This window comes from Hyaena hyaena, unplaced genomic scaffold, assembly GCF_003009895.1.
Source record: "Hyaena hyaena isolate Hyena2069 unplaced genomic scaffold, ASM300989v1 scaffold_227, whole genome shotgun sequence".
Lineage (NCBI taxonomy): Eukaryota > Metazoa > Chordata > Mammalia > Carnivora > Hyaenidae > Hyaena > Hyaena hyaena.
In genome coordinates, this window is record NW_024080859.1 from 1169146 (window position 1) to 1186991 (window position 17846).

General features: G+C 46.1%; 1 protein-coding gene across 1 annotated transcript in view; it reads right to left on the reverse strand.

The window, feature by feature from the left end:
- Positions 1-17846, reverse strand: part of NWD1 (NACHT and WD repeat domain containing 1) — a 49296-nt gene that overhangs the window by 12130 nt on the left and 19320 nt on the right. Inside the window, exons 7-11 of the mRNA XM_039243255.1 lie at positions 16156-16353; positions 12937-13059; positions 6487-6695; positions 3147-3419; positions 817-907 (exon numbers count right to left, since the gene is read on the reverse strand). Of these exons, the coding sequence (XP_039099186.1) occupies positions 817-907; positions 3147-3419; positions 6487-6695; positions 12937-13059; positions 16156-16353 (894 nt within the window). The remainder of the gene's footprint in view (positions 1-816; positions 908-3146; positions 3420-6486; positions 6696-12936; positions 13060-16155; positions 16354-17846) is intronic.

Genomic DNA, 17846 nt, shown 5'->3' on the forward strand with positions numbered 1-17846 from the left:
AGCGTTGGGACACACAGTATCAGCTTGACCTCAGTGGGTGCTGGGAGACTGAGGTCGTGGGCAGGGCAGGAGCTCAGCTGTGTCTCCATAACCAACCCCCAGGAAAAATCATGGCCGCCAAGGCTGGGTGAACTTCCCCGGTCAGCATCGTTGTCACATGCTGTTGCTGACAGAATTGCTCACGGTGATTCCTGTCTGCTTATAGCACCAACCGCTCTTTTGCGGCTACCTTATTGTCCACCTTTCCTGCTGGCTCAGAAGCCCCTAAAAGCAGGGGTTGTGGGGGCCAGCTCCCCCCTGAGAGCACCCCATCCTCTCATGCAGCACCCCTTAATCCCCGTGACCATCCGGCAGGGATAAGCGCCCTCATCTCAACGATAACGAACCAGAAGTGCAGAAAGGTTAGATTTGCCCTAAACGGAGCAAGCTACAGCCCGTTGGCCCAAACTGGCCCAGCATCCATTTCTGTGTGACCCAGGAGTGAAGGACAGTTTTTACAATTTTAAATAGTGAAAGAAAAAATAAAAATAAGATTACTATTCTGTGACCAATGAAAATGACACGAAACCCAAATTTGGGCATCCACAAGCAAAGTGTTAGTGGCACACAGCCACACCCACTTGAAATATCACCTGTGGAGGCTTTCACGTTACAGGTGTGACAGAGGCCATGGGTCTGCAGCCTTTGGCAGAAAAGGTTTGCCAACCACGGGTGTAGGACTGCCTGCCTCACCCCAAACCCCTCTCCACTTCCAACAAAATCCAGAGTTGCCCCCCCCCGCCCCCACCATGGCTCCGAATAATAGTTAGACATTACCTGCAGCGAGAAGGGACTCGTCTTCAGAGACTATCAGGAACCTCACAGCTTCTGGAAGCTTCTCCAGCAGGCTGTCTCCTTCGGGGGAAATCTGTGCAAAGTCAAGGGTGCCCATCAAGCATTTCCGCAGGATTAAGGGTCCAGGGTCAGGAGCCTGGACTCAAGGCTCTGCCACTCACCAGCTTCTAAGCAAATTCCTTAGCCCTTGGGTGCCTCTGTTTCCACATCTGTTAAATGGGCGATGATAGAGGCTGACTGCGTGGGACCATCATGGGCTAAGAATCGTGCAGAATGGTTCCCCCCCCAACCCCTGACCTGCACACAGTCAGCCCTCCCAACATGGCAGCTACTATTATTGCAACAATATTGTCAATATTGTTTTTGGACCAGCTCAGGCACCTGGAAAACATTCCAGCACTTGTTTCCTGCTCCCAGAGGAGCTCTGGCGATCTCAAATAAGATTAAAACACTGGTTCCTCCCCATTCGCGAGTTACAGGACTGATTTTGTTCAGATCTAAGAGGATGGTTCTTTCCTTAGTCCTGCGGCCCCAATTCAGCTACTGATTATTTTTTAAATTTAAATTGTCTTTAGTTTATATACTGTGCAATGCTAGTTTCTCAGCTACTGGTTTTTGAGCATCTGATAGACACCAGGCTGTGAGCCAAAAACTTGATGTTCAATATCTTTGAGGGGCACAGAAGGGACACAGAGTGGCCAAGAAAAGTGAGTTATTTGCACCAATCCAAGCCAATATTTTTTATTTTTTTTATTTTTAGGAGAGGAGAGAAACACAGCGTGAGCAGGGGAGGGTCAGAGAGAGAGGGAGTCACAGACTGAAACAGGCTCCAGGCTCTGAGCTGGCAGTCAGCACAGAGCCCGACGCGGGGCTCGAACCCACGAACCGCGAGATCATGACCTAAGCGAAAGTNTAGTACTGATCAACTCGGGTCTTAGCTGAGACAGTATCTTTTATTTTTTATTTTTATTTTTTTAAATGTTTTATTTCTAGGAGAGAGAGAGAGAGACAGCGCGAGCAGGGGAGGGTCAGAGAGAGAGGGGGAGTCACAGACGCTGAAGCAGGCTCCAGGCTCTGAGCTGGCAGTCAGCACAGAGCCCGACGCGGGGCTCGAACCCACGAACCGCGAGATCATGACCTAAGCGAAAGCCGGACGCTTAACCGACTAAGCCACCCAGGCGCCCCAAAGCCAATATTTTTTTTAAAAGAATTTATTCACCTTCATTTAGCAGGGGCAGGAGAAATGAATTTCCTTGTGGCTATTACCATTGATATTTTTATTTTTTATTTTTAAAAACATGTTTTAATGTTTTATTTATTTCTGAGAGAGAGAAAGACAGCGTGAGCAGGGAAGGGTCAGAGAGAGAGGGAGACACAGAATCTGAAACAGGCTCCAGGCTCCAAGCTGTCAGCACAGAGCCCGACGTGGGGCTCAAACCCACAAACCGTGAGATCATGACCTAAGCCAAAGTCGGATGCTTAACTGACTGAGCCACCCAGGTGCCCCCCCCCCCGTTGATTTTTTTAAACTACTGAGTAAAAAAAAAATTCTTTTAAAACTTAAAAAATTAAACAATACCGTATAAAATAGGAAAAAAAGAAGTATTCAGAGCACACACGAACACTGCTCCACCTTCCCTGCCGTTCTCCCTTCTCCCCATCAGGGACCGTCACCTACTTTGCTGAGTACCTGCTTGTACAGACGAGCATTTACACGACCATCCTTTTCTGCACCATCTATCACAGATACTGTTCTTCAAGTTTGCTTTTTTCATGTAACGTGTCTGGGACAGTGGTTCTCAAGAGGTGGGGAGGGCAGTTTTGTGCCGCCCTCGCTGGCCAAGGACAGTTGGCAATGTCTGGAGACATTTTTGTCAGGACCAAGTGCCAACGGCAACCTGCACTGGCCAGTCTCCGGGACGCACCAAGGGATGTTTCCTGAACCCACTGAGTTGCAAATCCCTAGAATTAAGAAGCCCAATGTCGTTTAGGAGAAGACCAAAGGCAGGGGCGCCTGGGTGGCTTAGTCGGTTAAGCATCCGACTTTGGCTCAGGTCATGATCTCATGGTTTGTGGGTTCGAGCCCCGCGTCGGGCTCTGTGCTGACAGCTCGGAGCCTGGAGCCTGCTTCGGATCCTGCGCCTCCCTCTCTCTGCCCCTCCCCTGCTCACTCTCTGTGTCTCTCTCTCTCTCTCAAAACTAAAATAAAACATAAATAATCAGAGGTGAAGTGGTTTCTCCCAACTTCTAGGACCTCTGAGCACTCTGGAGCCAAGCCAGGCGGACGCCCCCCTTTCAGGACGGAGGCTTACCAGACAGATGGAGCCCTTGCTAAACCCGGTGACCATCTTCCCTTGCTTCTGGACCGAGACCCCGCAGGTAGGTGTTTCCTCCTTGATCCCAGATAAAGGTTGCCTCCCCTGCGGTTTCCCTGTGGCTGAGCTCCACAGACTGACCACGCCACGCTGCGACACGGTGAGCAGCACGGCCCGGGAAGCCAGCGCTACGGTGAGCAGCCAGCCGTCGGAGGGGTCTCCCGGGATGCGGAATACCAGTTGTGCGGTTTCTAGGTTCCACGCACTGACCTATTGGAGTCGTGAACAGGAAGGGAAATCTCAGTGAGAGACCTGGGTTGCGGGTTTTCCAGAAGCAAACGCAAAACCCACGCTCTTTCGTGGTGCGTGCGTTTTGTTTTCAACCCTGGTAGCACTGAAAAGAGGCAGACAGGAGAGGTGTCCTGGATTAGATCCGGGGGCTGCAAAAGGTCAGCTGTGGAAAAACTGATGCAATCCAAGCACAGTCTGAGTGAGGCTGATAGAAATTACCAAGGTTAACGGCTTAGCTGGGGCAAATGGACCCTGGTTATGCGAGATGTTGATATTACAAGAGATGAACAAGAAGGGCATATGGGAACCCTTTCTGATAGCGTTATCACTTTTCCACTAATCTAAAAATTTTTCCAAAGTGACCATCTTACAAATGGGAGCAGAGGCAGCCACGCCGTCTACATTCACATATGTGTTCGCTTCAAGGAATCACTGATTAGCGCGTTTCATATTTAACCTCACCAGAAAAAGTACCTTTTTAAATCGACAGTAACCATTTAAATAGTAAACATTTGCCCATTAATTCTACTCTTGGGGTGCACTCTAAAGTTTTTTAATGTTTATTTACTCTCAAGAGAGGGAGAGTGCGAGCAAGGGAGGGGCAGAGAGAGAGGAAGACACAGAATCAGAAGCAGGCTCCAGGCTCTGAGCTGTCAGCACAGAACAGGATGCAGGGCTCAAATTCACAAACCATGAGATCATGACCTAAGCCGAAGTCAGATGCTTACCTGACTGAGCCACCCAGGCGCCCCTCGGGTTTACTTTAAAGAAATACAGAGAGATACAAAGATCTATGTAGAAGGAAAGTTGCCTCAGTTATTTGAAAGTGCAAAAAACTGGAAACGACTTATCTGTCCAGTAGTAAGGGATCAGTTAAATAAATTACGGTGGAATCATGCAAGGAAATCTTACAAAGTTGCTAAGCACGCGGTTTCTGAAGAATGCTTAAGGTCATGGACAAATAAAAATAGATTTATAAAACTGCATCAATAGCTTTATGTATGATTTTTATCCCCATTTTGTGAAATATATACACTCGTGTATATATATGGACACGCACATACCACATAAAATAAAATCATGTAATGTTAACAGTGGTTGTTTTAGCGATTATTTATTATTTCTTATTTCTTTACTGTATTTTCCAAACTTATGCTGATAACAAATGATGTCTTTAACCAGTTTTGAAATCAATCAACACCTCTCTGATATTTAAGCCCACACTGTCAGTAAAAATATAAGTCAAGTTGTATGTGGCATTGCATTTTTTATTAGTCACTTTTAAAAGAGTAAGAAGGGCGCCTGGGTGGCTCAGTCTTAGGTCATGATCTCATGGTTCGTGAGTTCGAGCCCCACACCCTGCTCTCTGCTGACTGCTCAGAGACTGCTTCAGATCCCCTGTCTTCCTCTCTCTGTCCCTCCCCTGCTTGTGCGCCGGGGCATGTGTTTGCTCACTCTCTCTCTCTCAAAAATAAAATAAACATTTAGGGGCCTCTGGGTGGCTCAGTCTGTTAAGCATCCAACTTCGACTCAGGTCATGATCTCATAGTTCGTGGGTTTGAGCCCCGCGTTCGGCTCTGTGCTGATAGCTGAGAGCCTGGAGCCTGCTTTGGATGATAAAATAAAATAAGCATTTTTTAAAAAGTAAAAAGAAACAAGGGAAATCAATTTAAATAATATTGGCAGCTTATAAACTCTACTGTCCCATATGAGGACCAATATTACTTACATTAACAACTGCCATTTAGTAATAAAATATAAAAATTAATAGCTACTAATTACTTGGTGCTTTCTATGTACCAAGCACCATGCCAAGTGTTTTAGTCATTATCTCATCTGGAAGATGAAGAATGGAGGCAGAGAGGTAAGGTGATACGATCAAGATCACTCAGGTTGCAAATCTGGGAGTTAGCTGGAGATTTTTTCCCCTAGCCTTTAGCTCCTAAGCTTTCACTCACTATTCTTCTGTCTGTCTCTATTCATAAAGCAATCAGACCATAGGGTTATAATGGACATAAAAGAATAATACAGCAGGATACAGATTATTTTCAGTTGCGTGTAGAACATTTACCAAAAAAAAGATCATAAAATGAATCTTAATACATTTGAAAGGATTCCTCATACAAATGAAATTAAGTTGGTGGGGGGGGAATGTAAGTTATCTGAGAACCTTTCACATATCTGGAAATTCATAGCATGCTTCTTTTTTTTTTAATGTTTCTAATGTTTTATTTATTTCTGAGAGAGAGAGAGACAGTGTGAGCAGGGGAAGGTCAGAGAGAGAGGGAGACACAGATTCTGAAACAGGTTCCAGGATCTGAGCTGGCTGTTAGCACACAGCTCGATGCAGGGCTTGAACCCACAAACTGTGAGATCATGACCTGAGCCGAAGTCGGACGTTTAACCAACTGGGCCACCCAGGTGCCCCAACACGCTTCTTTTTAAAAAAAAGTTTTTTTTTTCTTAACGTTTATTTATTTTTGAGAGACAGAGCATGAGCTGGGGAGGGACAGAGAGAGAAGGAGACACAGAATATGAAGGAGGCTCCAGGCTCTGAGCTGTCAGCACAGAGCCCAATGTGGGGCTCAAACCCACAAACTGTGAGATCATAACCTGAGCTGAAGTGGGATGCTTAACTGACTGAGCCACCTCGGTGTCCCAAATAGCACACTTCTAAATGGCCCATGGGGTAAAGAACAAATCAACAGGGAAGACTGAAAGTATTTTAAACAGGATGCAAATGGTAATATGACATATCAAGGATTGTGGGATACAGGTAAAGCTGTACTCTGAGGGAAATTTATAGCACTAAAAATGACCCAGTTAAAAAAGATGAAAGTTCTCAATTCTTCAGCCTCAGAGAGAACTAACAAGATCATCTAATCCAACTGTAAAGTTTGAAACCCCTGATAGCATCCTATCGAGTGGTTGTGTACCCCCATCTACACCCACCCCCATCAGGAAGCCCCTCCTTATAGAAAGAGCATATGCCATCTTGGAAAGCTCTGGTCTCTTTCCTTTGCAAACAGGGGCAGGTGTTTCTTACCTTTGAGCCAGTTGCCAAATACACAACTTTCTTTGTTTCATCCAAGTGAAGACTCCAGGTCTCAGGTTGAGTGGGATCTTTTGAGCCCCCATCCCAAATGGTGAATTTCTCCTGGCCGGACAGTAGATGCCACAAGCGTAGTGTGTGGTCCTTTGAAGCAGAGAGGGCAAGCGTCCCTTTGGCAAACACCTTCACATCCCTCACCTCTCCTGCAGTGGGCCAGCGTCAGGGAGAATACGTTAGCTGAAAACATTTTGACCTTCCAACTACCAAAATGCCTCTTGGTTTGGAAATTCTCTGGCTTCCCAAAGAAAAGATGATGGCTCCGATCATAATCAAATTACAAAGAATGGAATGGGGCAAAACTAAATTACAAGTTGCAACAACTGATATTATGGGCTATTCTATGCCAATAGAACGGGCGATCTGGAAGAAATGGACAAATTCCTAGAAACATATCAACTACCAAAACTGAAACAGGAAGAAATAGAAAATTTGAACAGACTCACAATCAGTAAAGAAATCAAATGAGGAATCAAAAATCTCCCAAAAAACCAGAGTCCAAGGCCAGATGGCTTTCCAGGGGAATTCTACCCAACATTTAAAGAAGAGTTAACATCTATTCTTTTGAAGTTGTTCCAAAAAATAGAAATGAAAGGAAAACTTTGAAATTCTTTCTATGAAGCCAGCATTACCTTGATCCCAAAACCAGACAAAAACCCCATTTAAAAGGAGAACTATAGACTAATTTCCCTGATGAACATCAGATGATACAAAAATCCTCAACAAGATACTAGCCAACCAGATCCAACAATATATTTAAAAAATTATTCACCACGACGAAGTGGGATTTATACCTGGGATGCAGGGCTGGTTCAGTAGCTGCAAAACAATCAATAGAAGAAAGAACAAGAACCACATGATCCTCTCAATAGATGCAGAGAAAGCATTTGACAAAATACAACATCCTTTCTTGATAAAAAGCCCCAAGAAAGTAGGGATAGAAGGACTGTACCTCAAGATCATAAAAGCCATATGTGAAAGACCCGACGCTAATATCATCCTCAATAGGGAAAAACTGAGAGCTTTCTTCCTAAGTCAGGAACATTGCAGGGATGTCCACTCTTGCCACTGTTATTCGACATAGTATTGGAAGTCTTAGCCTCATCAATCAGACAACACAAAGGAATAAAAGGCATCCAAATTGGCCCGGAGGAGGTCAAACCTTCACTCTTCGCAGACGACATGATACTCTATATGGAGAACCCAAAAGATTCTACCAAAAAACTGCTAGAACTGACCCATGAATACAGCAAAGTCTCTCATCAACATTTTTTCCTTCTGTTGAATATTTCCAATGAGTAGTAGTCTTGAACTGGAGGGTGTGAGCATTTCTATGGTGCATGACGGGTGCGCAGGACTTTTCTGCACTAGTTTAGCAACTTCTTAGGAGTCTAGAATTATTTCAAAATAGAATGCTCAGGAAAAAAAAAGGGGAAAAAGGAATAATATGCATACAATTTGACTCAGAAATCCCACTTTTAAGAATGTGTCTTACAGGGGCGCCTGGGTGGCTCAGTCGGTTAAGCGTCCGACTTTGGCTCAGGTCATGATCTCGCGGTTCGTGGGTTCAAGCCCCGTGTCAGGTTCTGTGCTGACATCTCAGAGCCTGGAGCCTGTTTTGGATTCTGTGTCTCCCTCTCTCTCTGACCCTTCTCCACTCATGCTCTGTCTCTCTCTGTCTCAACAATAAATAAACAGTTAAAAAAAAAAAATGTGTCTTACAGAGGGGCAGCTGGGTAGCTCAGCTGGTTGAGCGTCTGATTTCGGCTCGGGTCAAGATCTCACTATTCATGAATCTGAGCCTCATGTCAGGCTCTGTGCTGACAGCTTGGAGTGTGGAGCCTGTGTCTCCCTCTCTCTCTACCCCTCCCCTGCTCACACTCTATCTTTCTCTCTCTCAAAAATAAATAAACATTAAAAAAAAAGAATGTGTCTTACAGAAATAATAGCCTAAGTGTGTGAAGATATAGGATGTTAATTGCAGCATTGTCTTATAAAAATAAAAATTGCAAATGACCTGTTTATGAAAAGCGAGTTGTTAGAAAATATGGTATATCCATATAATGAATATTACACGGCCATTAAAAATAATAAGATTGGTATGTACATATACACCTAACTGTAATAAATTATTACAACAGCCAATATTTGCTGAGGGGTTTCTGTGTGCCGGGCAGAGTGGTTAGTAGTTTACATGCATTAAATTCCTTTAATCTCATAAAAAATTCTGTTAGGTACTATTATTATCCCATTGTATAGATATGGAAACTGAGGCACAGCCGAGTATAGGAACTTATCCCAAACCACATGATTAATAAGTAGCGGAGCCAGATTCCAGCCCAGAACCCAAGCTCTCAACTGCTACGTTATATATACTACAATATATTGCAACTAAAGCAAGTTATAACCCAGTGCATAAAATAACACCATCTGCTTTTGACAAAAACTCAAAGTACATGAACTTATTCAGAGCTATGTCTGCATGATCCTAGAAAAAAATTGCTTCCGGCATTTAACAAACTCTGACTACCCATCACTTCCATGGAGACGGAAGGGTGGGAGAGACTAAATGGGGTTTTACTTCTTTATAATTGCAAGGACAGTAGGACAGTGGGTAATTTTGATTTGTTGTGGTTTGGGTATTTTTCAACCAAAAGTGTTATAAGTAGTAATGTGTTACAAAATATCTCCATATGTGGAATGCTATGTCACAGTTAAAATGAATTAGAGATATACACATAACATGGAAAGAGGCAAAATATGTGATGTTAACTGAAAAAACCAAAAGGTCATACAAGCAAACGCTTATAGGACTAAATATAAAACTGTATGTATTTGTGTCTATCCAAACACCTGCTCAGGGAAGGGACTAGAACAACAATATGCTGATGAATGATTAACACCTGGCTCTCCAAAGGGGTTGGGGAAAGCCCTGCTTTCTGGAGTTTTGTCAATTTCCTTGGTGTAAATATCCCCCCCCATGTTTGATTTCAAGCCACTAACCTGACCTCATTGAATATAAGGTTGAGAAGAGAGCTCAGTAGCAGCCCATTTCCACCTAATGGGTGTGGTAGCCAAGCACATAGGTAATAAAGTATAGTATAATGCTTTGAAAGTAATGAGTTTTGAGGCGCCTGGGTGGCTCATTCAGTTAAGGTTAAGTGTCTGACTCTTGGTTTCTGCTCAGGTCATGGTCTCGCAACTTGTGAATTTAAGCCCCAGGTTGGGCTCTGAGCTCTCAGCTTGGTATTCTCTCTCTTCTCTCTCTCTGCCCCTCCTCTGCTGGAACTCCCTTGCTTTCTCAAAATAAATAAATAAACATAAAAAAAGGAAAGCAATGAGTTTTGAATATTATCTTGTTTTAATAGACTTAACTGTGTCTATACTGTAGTATTTAATAATGGCTGTGTTTGATCACTGCCTCACCACGTTCCTGAGAACTTCACAATCAGATGTTGCAAGCCATGGCAAACTACTTCTAGCTTGCCAGCATGTGATGGGAAATTTTACACTCCGTTTTGTCAGTAAGCTTATTACCGACTTTTCTAATTGCAAATAATAAGAGTTCAATGACTTTTTAAAAATGAATCAAGGTCCATGGGTAGATGGGTTCAGGTCCTGAATAGATGGCCCATACACACAGAAACACAAATATCGGACAGACCTATGTGATACTAGCCATCCTGATGATAATAAAATGAATGGAATCTGACAGATACTCTGTCAGTACCCACCTCACTCCTAGCTCTGGGGGGAAAAAAAAGAATATGTTGAGAACATCTGATGCTGTGGGGTTAGGGGGTGTTATTCTGCTACATATATACAGTCTGTTGGGGAGGCAGCAAGATGCAAGATGCCATTTCTCAAAACCCATAGAAATGCTCATATCCTCCAGTTAAGACTCCTACTCACTGGAAATATTCAACAGCAGGAAAAAAATGTTGATGAGAGTAAAAAGAGATTCATTGCAGTGTTATCCATAATAGCAGAACACTAGAAATAGCCTAAATAGCAAAAATAAAAAATAAATGAAATAAAATAAACCAAAAGAAAATTTGTTTTTATTTTTGAGAGAGAAAGACCGAGTGAGCAGAAGAGGGGCAGCGGCGGGGGGAGGGGGGGTAAGGGAGGAGACACAGAATCCGAAGCAGGCTCCAGGTTCTGAGCTGTCAGCACAGAGTCTGACTCGGAGCTCAAACTTCTGAACTGTGTGTGAGATAGTGACCTGAGCCGAAGTCGGACGCTCCACCTGACTAAGCCACCCAGGCGCCCCGAAATAAAATAAATTTTAAAAAACATTTAATACACTCTGGAACGTGATCTGTTGAGAAGAATGAAATATTTTGCTGCGTTGAAACGTGATAAATGTGGTATCAGATGGATCACAGCAGCAAGGTTCTTAACAGCCTCAAATTCAAACCAATGTAAATGACGTCCAATTGATGAATGGATAAATACTGTTCCTTCCAGACAACGGAATGGACTCTTCCATGCAGAGAACAAGCGATTGCCACAGGTGGCCCTGAGGGTGAGCCTCATGCACACCAGGCAGGTGCAAAAAGATCACATAGTGTGCAATTCCCTTGGCATGGAATGTCTGGCAAATTCAAGTTGATAGACCCAGGAAGCACATCGGTGACTGCCATGGGGCTGGGTGTGGGAGCAGAGATGTTATCCACAGTGGGCAGGCAGCACAGAGAGGACTCCTCGGGGTGATGGAAAGTTCTAGGATTAGGTTGATGCTTGTACAACTCAGAAAACCTACTAAAAATTGTTGCGTTATACACTTAGCATGGGTGAAATGGTATGTCAATCACCCCTCAATAGAATTGTTTAAAAAAAAGATTCAGGGGCGCCTGGGTGGCTTAGTCGGTTAAGCGTCCGACTTTCGCTTAGGTCATGATCTTGCGGTTCATGGGTTTGAGCCTGGCGTCGGGCTCTGTGCTGACTGCCAGCTCAGAGCCTGGAGCCTGTTTCAGTCTGTGACTCCCTCTCTCTCTACTCTCCCCTGCTCACGCTGTCTCTCTCTCTCTGTCCTAGAAATAAATAAAACACTAAAAATAATAATAATAAAAAAAAGATTCAATGGAAATAAAAGATTGGTGATGGCAAAATGTTGAGAAAAAAAATTATGAAACAGTGTACAGACTTAAATTGCATTGATATATATTTTTTTTATTTGAGGGAGAGAGAGAGTGTGTGTGTATGTGCAAGTAAGGGAGGGGCAGAGGGAGAAAGAAAGACTCTTAAGCAGGCTCCATGCTCAATGCAGAGCCTGACTCAGGGCTTGATCCCAAGACTCCGGGATCATGACTTGAGCCAAAATCAAGAGTTGGTTGCTCGATGGACTGAGCCACTCAGAGGCCCCATAACGATAAAAACAGTTTTAACATCTTTATTGAAATATCATTCACAAGCATGAAATTCACCCATTCCACGTACAATGGTACAATTCGTTGGTCTTTGTGTGGTCACAGAGCTGTGAAGCCATCACCACAGTCTACATTTAGAGTATTTTCAAAGCCTCAAAAAGCTCGCATTCCCTCCCCCTTTCTCTCCTTATCTCTTAAACCATTTGGGGCTGTGTAATTCAGGGGCATCTAATGCATTCGCAGTGCTGTGCAACCCTCTCCCCTATCTGATTCCAGAACGTTTCCATCACCCCCAGAAGGAACCCTGTTCTCATGCACCATCACTTCCCATCCCTCCCTCCCTGACTAGCAACAACTTATCTGTTTTGTGTCTCTCTGAATCTGCCTGTTCTGGACATTTCGCGTAAACAAATCATACTGACCTTGGGCTTTTGTGACTGCCTTCTTTCATTTGATACAATGTCTCCTGGCTACCTTGCTGTTCTAGAAACACACCAGCCTTCTTTCCCTGCCCCCATCCTTTGCCCTGGGCTTGCTTGGCCACTCCTGCGAGGTCCTTCCTCTTCCCAGCCCCCTGCCCTTCACACACTTCTTTCTTCACACCCTTTGTGCCTTGGCCGAGTCATCCCCAGCTGGGAGAAATTCTTTACCTAACTGCCCTAAGTCGGTCACTTTGAGTATTGTTGCTCAGACATCCTGTTGCCCTGATTACAATCGGTATTTCGCCTTCTCAAATACCTGCGTCTGACTTGGGCTAGTGTTAAGGTTAGGCAAGTGAGGCGCTCATCTCGGGTGCCAAATTGAAGGAGGTGCCAAATTACTGAGCTTCCGTTTTGCCCCTGGCTCCCATATGGCTTGGCACAGCGCTATCGGCAAAATCCTGTCTTTAAGAAAGCTTGGCATTTATTCATGGTGGATTTTTTTGCATTCATTTTGATGTTTTAAAATATTCCATTGAAGTCTTCTTTATCCTGATGATGAAGCTGACAAAGCCCACCCACTCCCCAAGCCTCACCTGTGTGTCCTGTTAGTATATGAGTCACCTGCTCCTCTTCCGTGTCCCACACGGCCACCACGCCATCCTGGGTGCCGACAACCAGCAGCTTCTCTTCCACGCTCCATGCCATGGCGGTGATACCTGCGGCCACGCATAGAAAATCAGGACCACATCAGCTCCCGTGCCCGAGTGCTCAGCCGTGGGGTCCTCTAATGGGCACCCTCCGCTTCACAGATGGGGAAACTGAGGCACAGATTCAGTCCCTTGGCCAGAGCCACACACCTAGAAAGTTCCAGCACTGTCAGATGCCAGGTTCAGAGCTCGACTGTAAGGTTTATGTTGCTCATAGGGACGACGCTAGGGCAAAAGTGCCTCTCAAGCTCAGCGGTTCTCACGCACGGGCGATTCCTTTCCCAGCTCTGTGCCTCAGTTTCCCATATATAAAATAGGGGGACGTGTTGAAATCAGGGCCAGTCCGAGTCTGAGAGGACTGGGTTTTGTTCCCACCTCATTGGGACAGGGAGTGTGGACATGGGATTTGTTTTTCTTTTCTTTTTCTTTCTCCCTTCCTTCCTTCCTTCCCTCCTTTCTTCCTTCCTTCCTTCCCTTCTTTCTTCCCTCCTTTCTTTCTTTCTTTTTCTGGTCACTCACTGTGTGACCTTGGAAATGTGAACTCGGACTTCTCACTTAACAAACGAAAAAAACTGAAGCCCAGAGCAGGTAGGAACTTTCTGAGCTCTGACGTAACTAGGGCTCCTACAGAGGCACAGCGGGTCTGGAACACAGTCTCCCTACCCGGGGAACGGCAAAAACAAAACCTTCTCTGTGACTGTAACTTCCTCATCAGTCACTGCACTGATTTGTCCCCCATAGCCATTCCGTCAGCCTTCTTTTTGTAACAAAGCCCACAGTCCGCAGGTGTTCTCTGAGTAGCATTCACCAGGACAAAGGTCGTATTTCCCAGGCTCCTTTGCGGCTGAAGATGGCCAAGTTCTTACCAGTGAGACACTTCTCACAGTGGCGGTAAATTTGGCTTCTGGACCACACCCCCTGAGGGAAGAGGTCTGCCATCCCCCTCCCCTTCCCACTGGCTGAAAGGCCATCCTAAGGGTATGGGCGGGAACAGCCACTGTAGAGCCATCAAATGGAAGTCTCACACTGAAAATAGCAGAGCAACAAGATTGAGAGTCTAGGTCCCTGATGTGAGAAGTAAGGGAGATGATTCATTTTCCGAAATACCAAAATAAAAGCTGTGCCGTTTAACCGACAACCTATTGGAAAATGGGTAGGGATCCCTCCCCCCAACACAATGGCGTCCCAAACCTTTAGACACTTCACTTCCTGGTTCTTCACCCCTTCTGAGTTTCGCAGCCTTATTTTTTTGCGGGCTTTGCAATGAGCACGCGCCAAGAACTGGCGTCTCTGTGTCACCTCAAGGAATGTACATGTGTTCCAATCAGAATACTTTTTGCCTTACATGGGCATAGGCGATTTCCGGGTAAGGCCGGAACCTCTGTAGCACTCAGCCAATGGGAAACCAGGGGAGGGACGTACCTCCCGGTAAGGCTGTAACCTCTGTAGGATTCAGCCAATGGAGAACCAGGAGAGGGACTTGCCTTCCGGTAAGGGGTAACCTCTCCAGCACTCAGCCAATGAAGAACCAGGGGAGGGACTTGCACCGTAGGAGATAAATTGCCTGCTGTAACTGCCTTAACAGTGTCAGTCCGTCAGACTCCTGCCCTTGCGTGGACGTTGATTAAACCCTAGCTTCACTGTGCTCCGAGTCTCCACATCCCTCCTTTGACTGGGGCAGTGCGCTTATGTCTAACACCTGACACCTGGAGACACTGTGTTGCCTCTACTTATGCCTGGACTGTTATGTGGGAGTGGGAGGAAATGAGCTATTTTACTTAAGCCACTGCTATTTTGTCCTTTGTTATAGCATGTGAACTATATTAGGATAGTCTTCCCCATTAAACCAGATTCCGTCTAAGAACCCTTCTGAACACAGCATTCTAGAGGCTGTCCCTAACTCAATTCCTCCCTGTTTCGTACTTTGTCTCTTAGAATTTCTGCTTTGGATGGGGCGCCCGGATGGCTTAGTCGGTTAAGCGTCCGACTTTCGCTCAGGTCATGATCTCGCGGTTCGTGGGTTCGAGCCCCGCGTCGGGCTCTGTGCTGACTGCCAGCTCAGAGCCTGGAGCCTGTTTCAGAGTCTGTGACTCCCTCTCTCTCTGACCCTCCCCTGCTCACGCTGTCTCTCTCTCTCTCTCTGCTAGAAATAAATAAAAAACATTAAAAAAAAAAAGAATTTCTGCTTTGGAGGCACTATGTCTTGGGAGTAGCTTTCCCTACAGGCGCATGTGGCACAGAAATAGCCCGACTTGCAATAACTGACATTTAAGCCACAGCTTAATTGTATTTGGTGGCTTTTCAATAATGCAAGGGATTATGGGTGGGCAGATAAAGGGGTGGATGAGTGGAGGTAGACTGGGGGATGAGTGGATAGCCAGGTGGCTGGCTGGGTAAGTGGGTGAGTGGATGGGTGGGTGGTAGATGAATAGATAGATGAACCAACTGATACATGGGTGGGCGGATTGATGAATGGCTGGGTACATAGATGGGTGGTGGGGTGAGTGAGTGAATGGAAGATGTCCAGAGGAGAGAAATGGAAAGATAAGTGGTGTGGACAGAGGGCTGGAAGGAAGATAACTAATGGACAGACAGATGGGTGGATGGAAGGTAGGAAGGAAGGAAAGGAGGGTGGGTGGATGATGGATGGATGGAAGCACAGACAGAAAGGAGGGAAGGAAGAATAACAAATAAATAAAGAGAACTAAGTCCTCTGGTCTCTCTGACCTTGTGGTGTCCCGAGAGAATCCATGAGTTCCACCAGCCTCTCACCGGCCAGTCGGGCCCAATCCCTAACTTTTGGGCTTACCAGCATAAGCCAGTAAATCCCAGAAACTATCCGAAAGATGGGCCCTCGATTGTTTGCGTCAGTCCGAACCTCCTTGCTCTGGGCTCATTAGTGGTATTTACACTAGTAATCTACAGTCCCTGGGGGGCAGAGAGAGTGGAGTCAGCATGAGACAGCAAGGGCCTGCCCGGGTGGGACCCTTGGGACCCCCCTATACGGACAGAGCAGAGCCCCAAGAGCAGCCAGAAACTCCAGCCACCCGCTGGCCTCAGGCATGAGGGGACTGCCCGGATTTTTGCAGTGTTGCGGAGACTCACCCTTGTGACAGCCGGTGAGGGTTGCCCGGAGGGGTCCCCCCGGGGGCTGGAGGAATCCCGCCAAGGGTACCAGCACAGGGTGTGGGCACATCCGGAACCAGTTCTGGGCCTGTTGGCACAGCTGTCCCACCAGGGCCGGATGGGAGGTGGTGAAGAAGTGGAGTCTGGCCAGGAGTTCTGTATACAGGATGCTCCTCTCTGCAACAAAGGAGACTCACGTTAAGGGGAAGGGCCACCTCCTCCTGCCTCGGTTTCTTCCCTAGAAACATTCACCCCCTTACTTCAAGGGCACCAGGTGGTTCTTAGCCTCAGGGGCTTTGGGCTAGGCTCTTGCCGCCGCCTGGAAGGCTTCCTCTCCCTGCCTTCCCCCTTTCTCATGCTAATTTTAGCTAAAGAGCCACTTCATTAAAAAGCATTTTCCAGCCCAACCCTCAAACGCACCTGCCCCACCCCGCAGCTCATCACAGCTGCAATGGACCTTTCTTCAAGTGTTTATTCCCTGGCTCGCCTCTCCTCACTACCCTAGACTTCGAATTTCTGGAGAACAGGGATGAGATCTGTCTGGTTCGTTGCTCTGTTCTTAGCACCTAGAACATCATGGACACCCTGTAAGTTGTAGAGGCCGCTTTTAGGCAACAAGCTTGAGCAGTGAAATGCAGAGCAAGGCAAAAGGGCCCCCAGCCACCCCCGAGGCAGATTCCAGACCGTTCCGTCAAATCTCCACCTGCTTCCATTTTAATAGACTTTTGGGGTTGACTTTAGAGCCCATCTGGGTAATCCAGCATAAACTCTCCATCTCAAATTCCTTAATTTAATCACACCATTTGCCACGTAAGAGTCACAGGTTCCAAGGATTAGGAAGTGAATATAGCTTTGGAGAGGGCAGTGCTTTCTGCCTCTCACAACAGCAATAACATCATTATTACCCCAAGTTCATAAAGGGGACCACTGAGGCTCAGAGAGGTTAAGCAACTTGTACAAGGTCACACAGCCAGCAAGAGGCCAACCCAAAAAGTTTTATTCCAACCTCGAGTGAAGACCAGGGACGCTGAAGGCAACAGTTTATTTTCTCTGTGGTCGGCTTACCCTAACCGCGGAGTTTGGGGCAATGGTGACAATGCCTTGTGCCTTGGTTGGCTGGTGGGTGTAACGAGACAAGGTCAGGACCAGGGTCAAGTGCCCCACCCACCATGGGTGCAAAATTTAAGGTTGCACCAACAAACACAACCCATCAAGATAAATATTACTTTAATGCAATATTTTAAAAAATCGAAATGAAGGCCCCCCCAAGCTCATGATGAACAAAATGTCAGCTTTTAAAATAAAAATTGAGTCAGAAACGTCATCCCACCCAATCATCCTGGAGCCTGAGGCAATAGGAGAAATTGGGAATGCAGGCGGGCTTTTAGGAGCCGGCTCCAAGTTCAAGGTTGGCCAGCTGCGCCCTCTGGTGGCGACATTCATTCCTACACCTGCTGGTGCTGGGCAAGCCGCAGGTTGTTAATCAAGGATTCCTGCAAAGAACATGCTGTGATTTGGGCTTTTAAATCTTCCCTCAAACTGGGCAGCTGTTCCCAAGGCTGTTTTCCTGGTGAATCACTCCCTGTGAGGTTTACAACTGAAAGGCATAAGCTGATGTTGGGCCCCGACACCTTCCACTTGGGTGGCATCCTGGACATACTTTAGTCCAA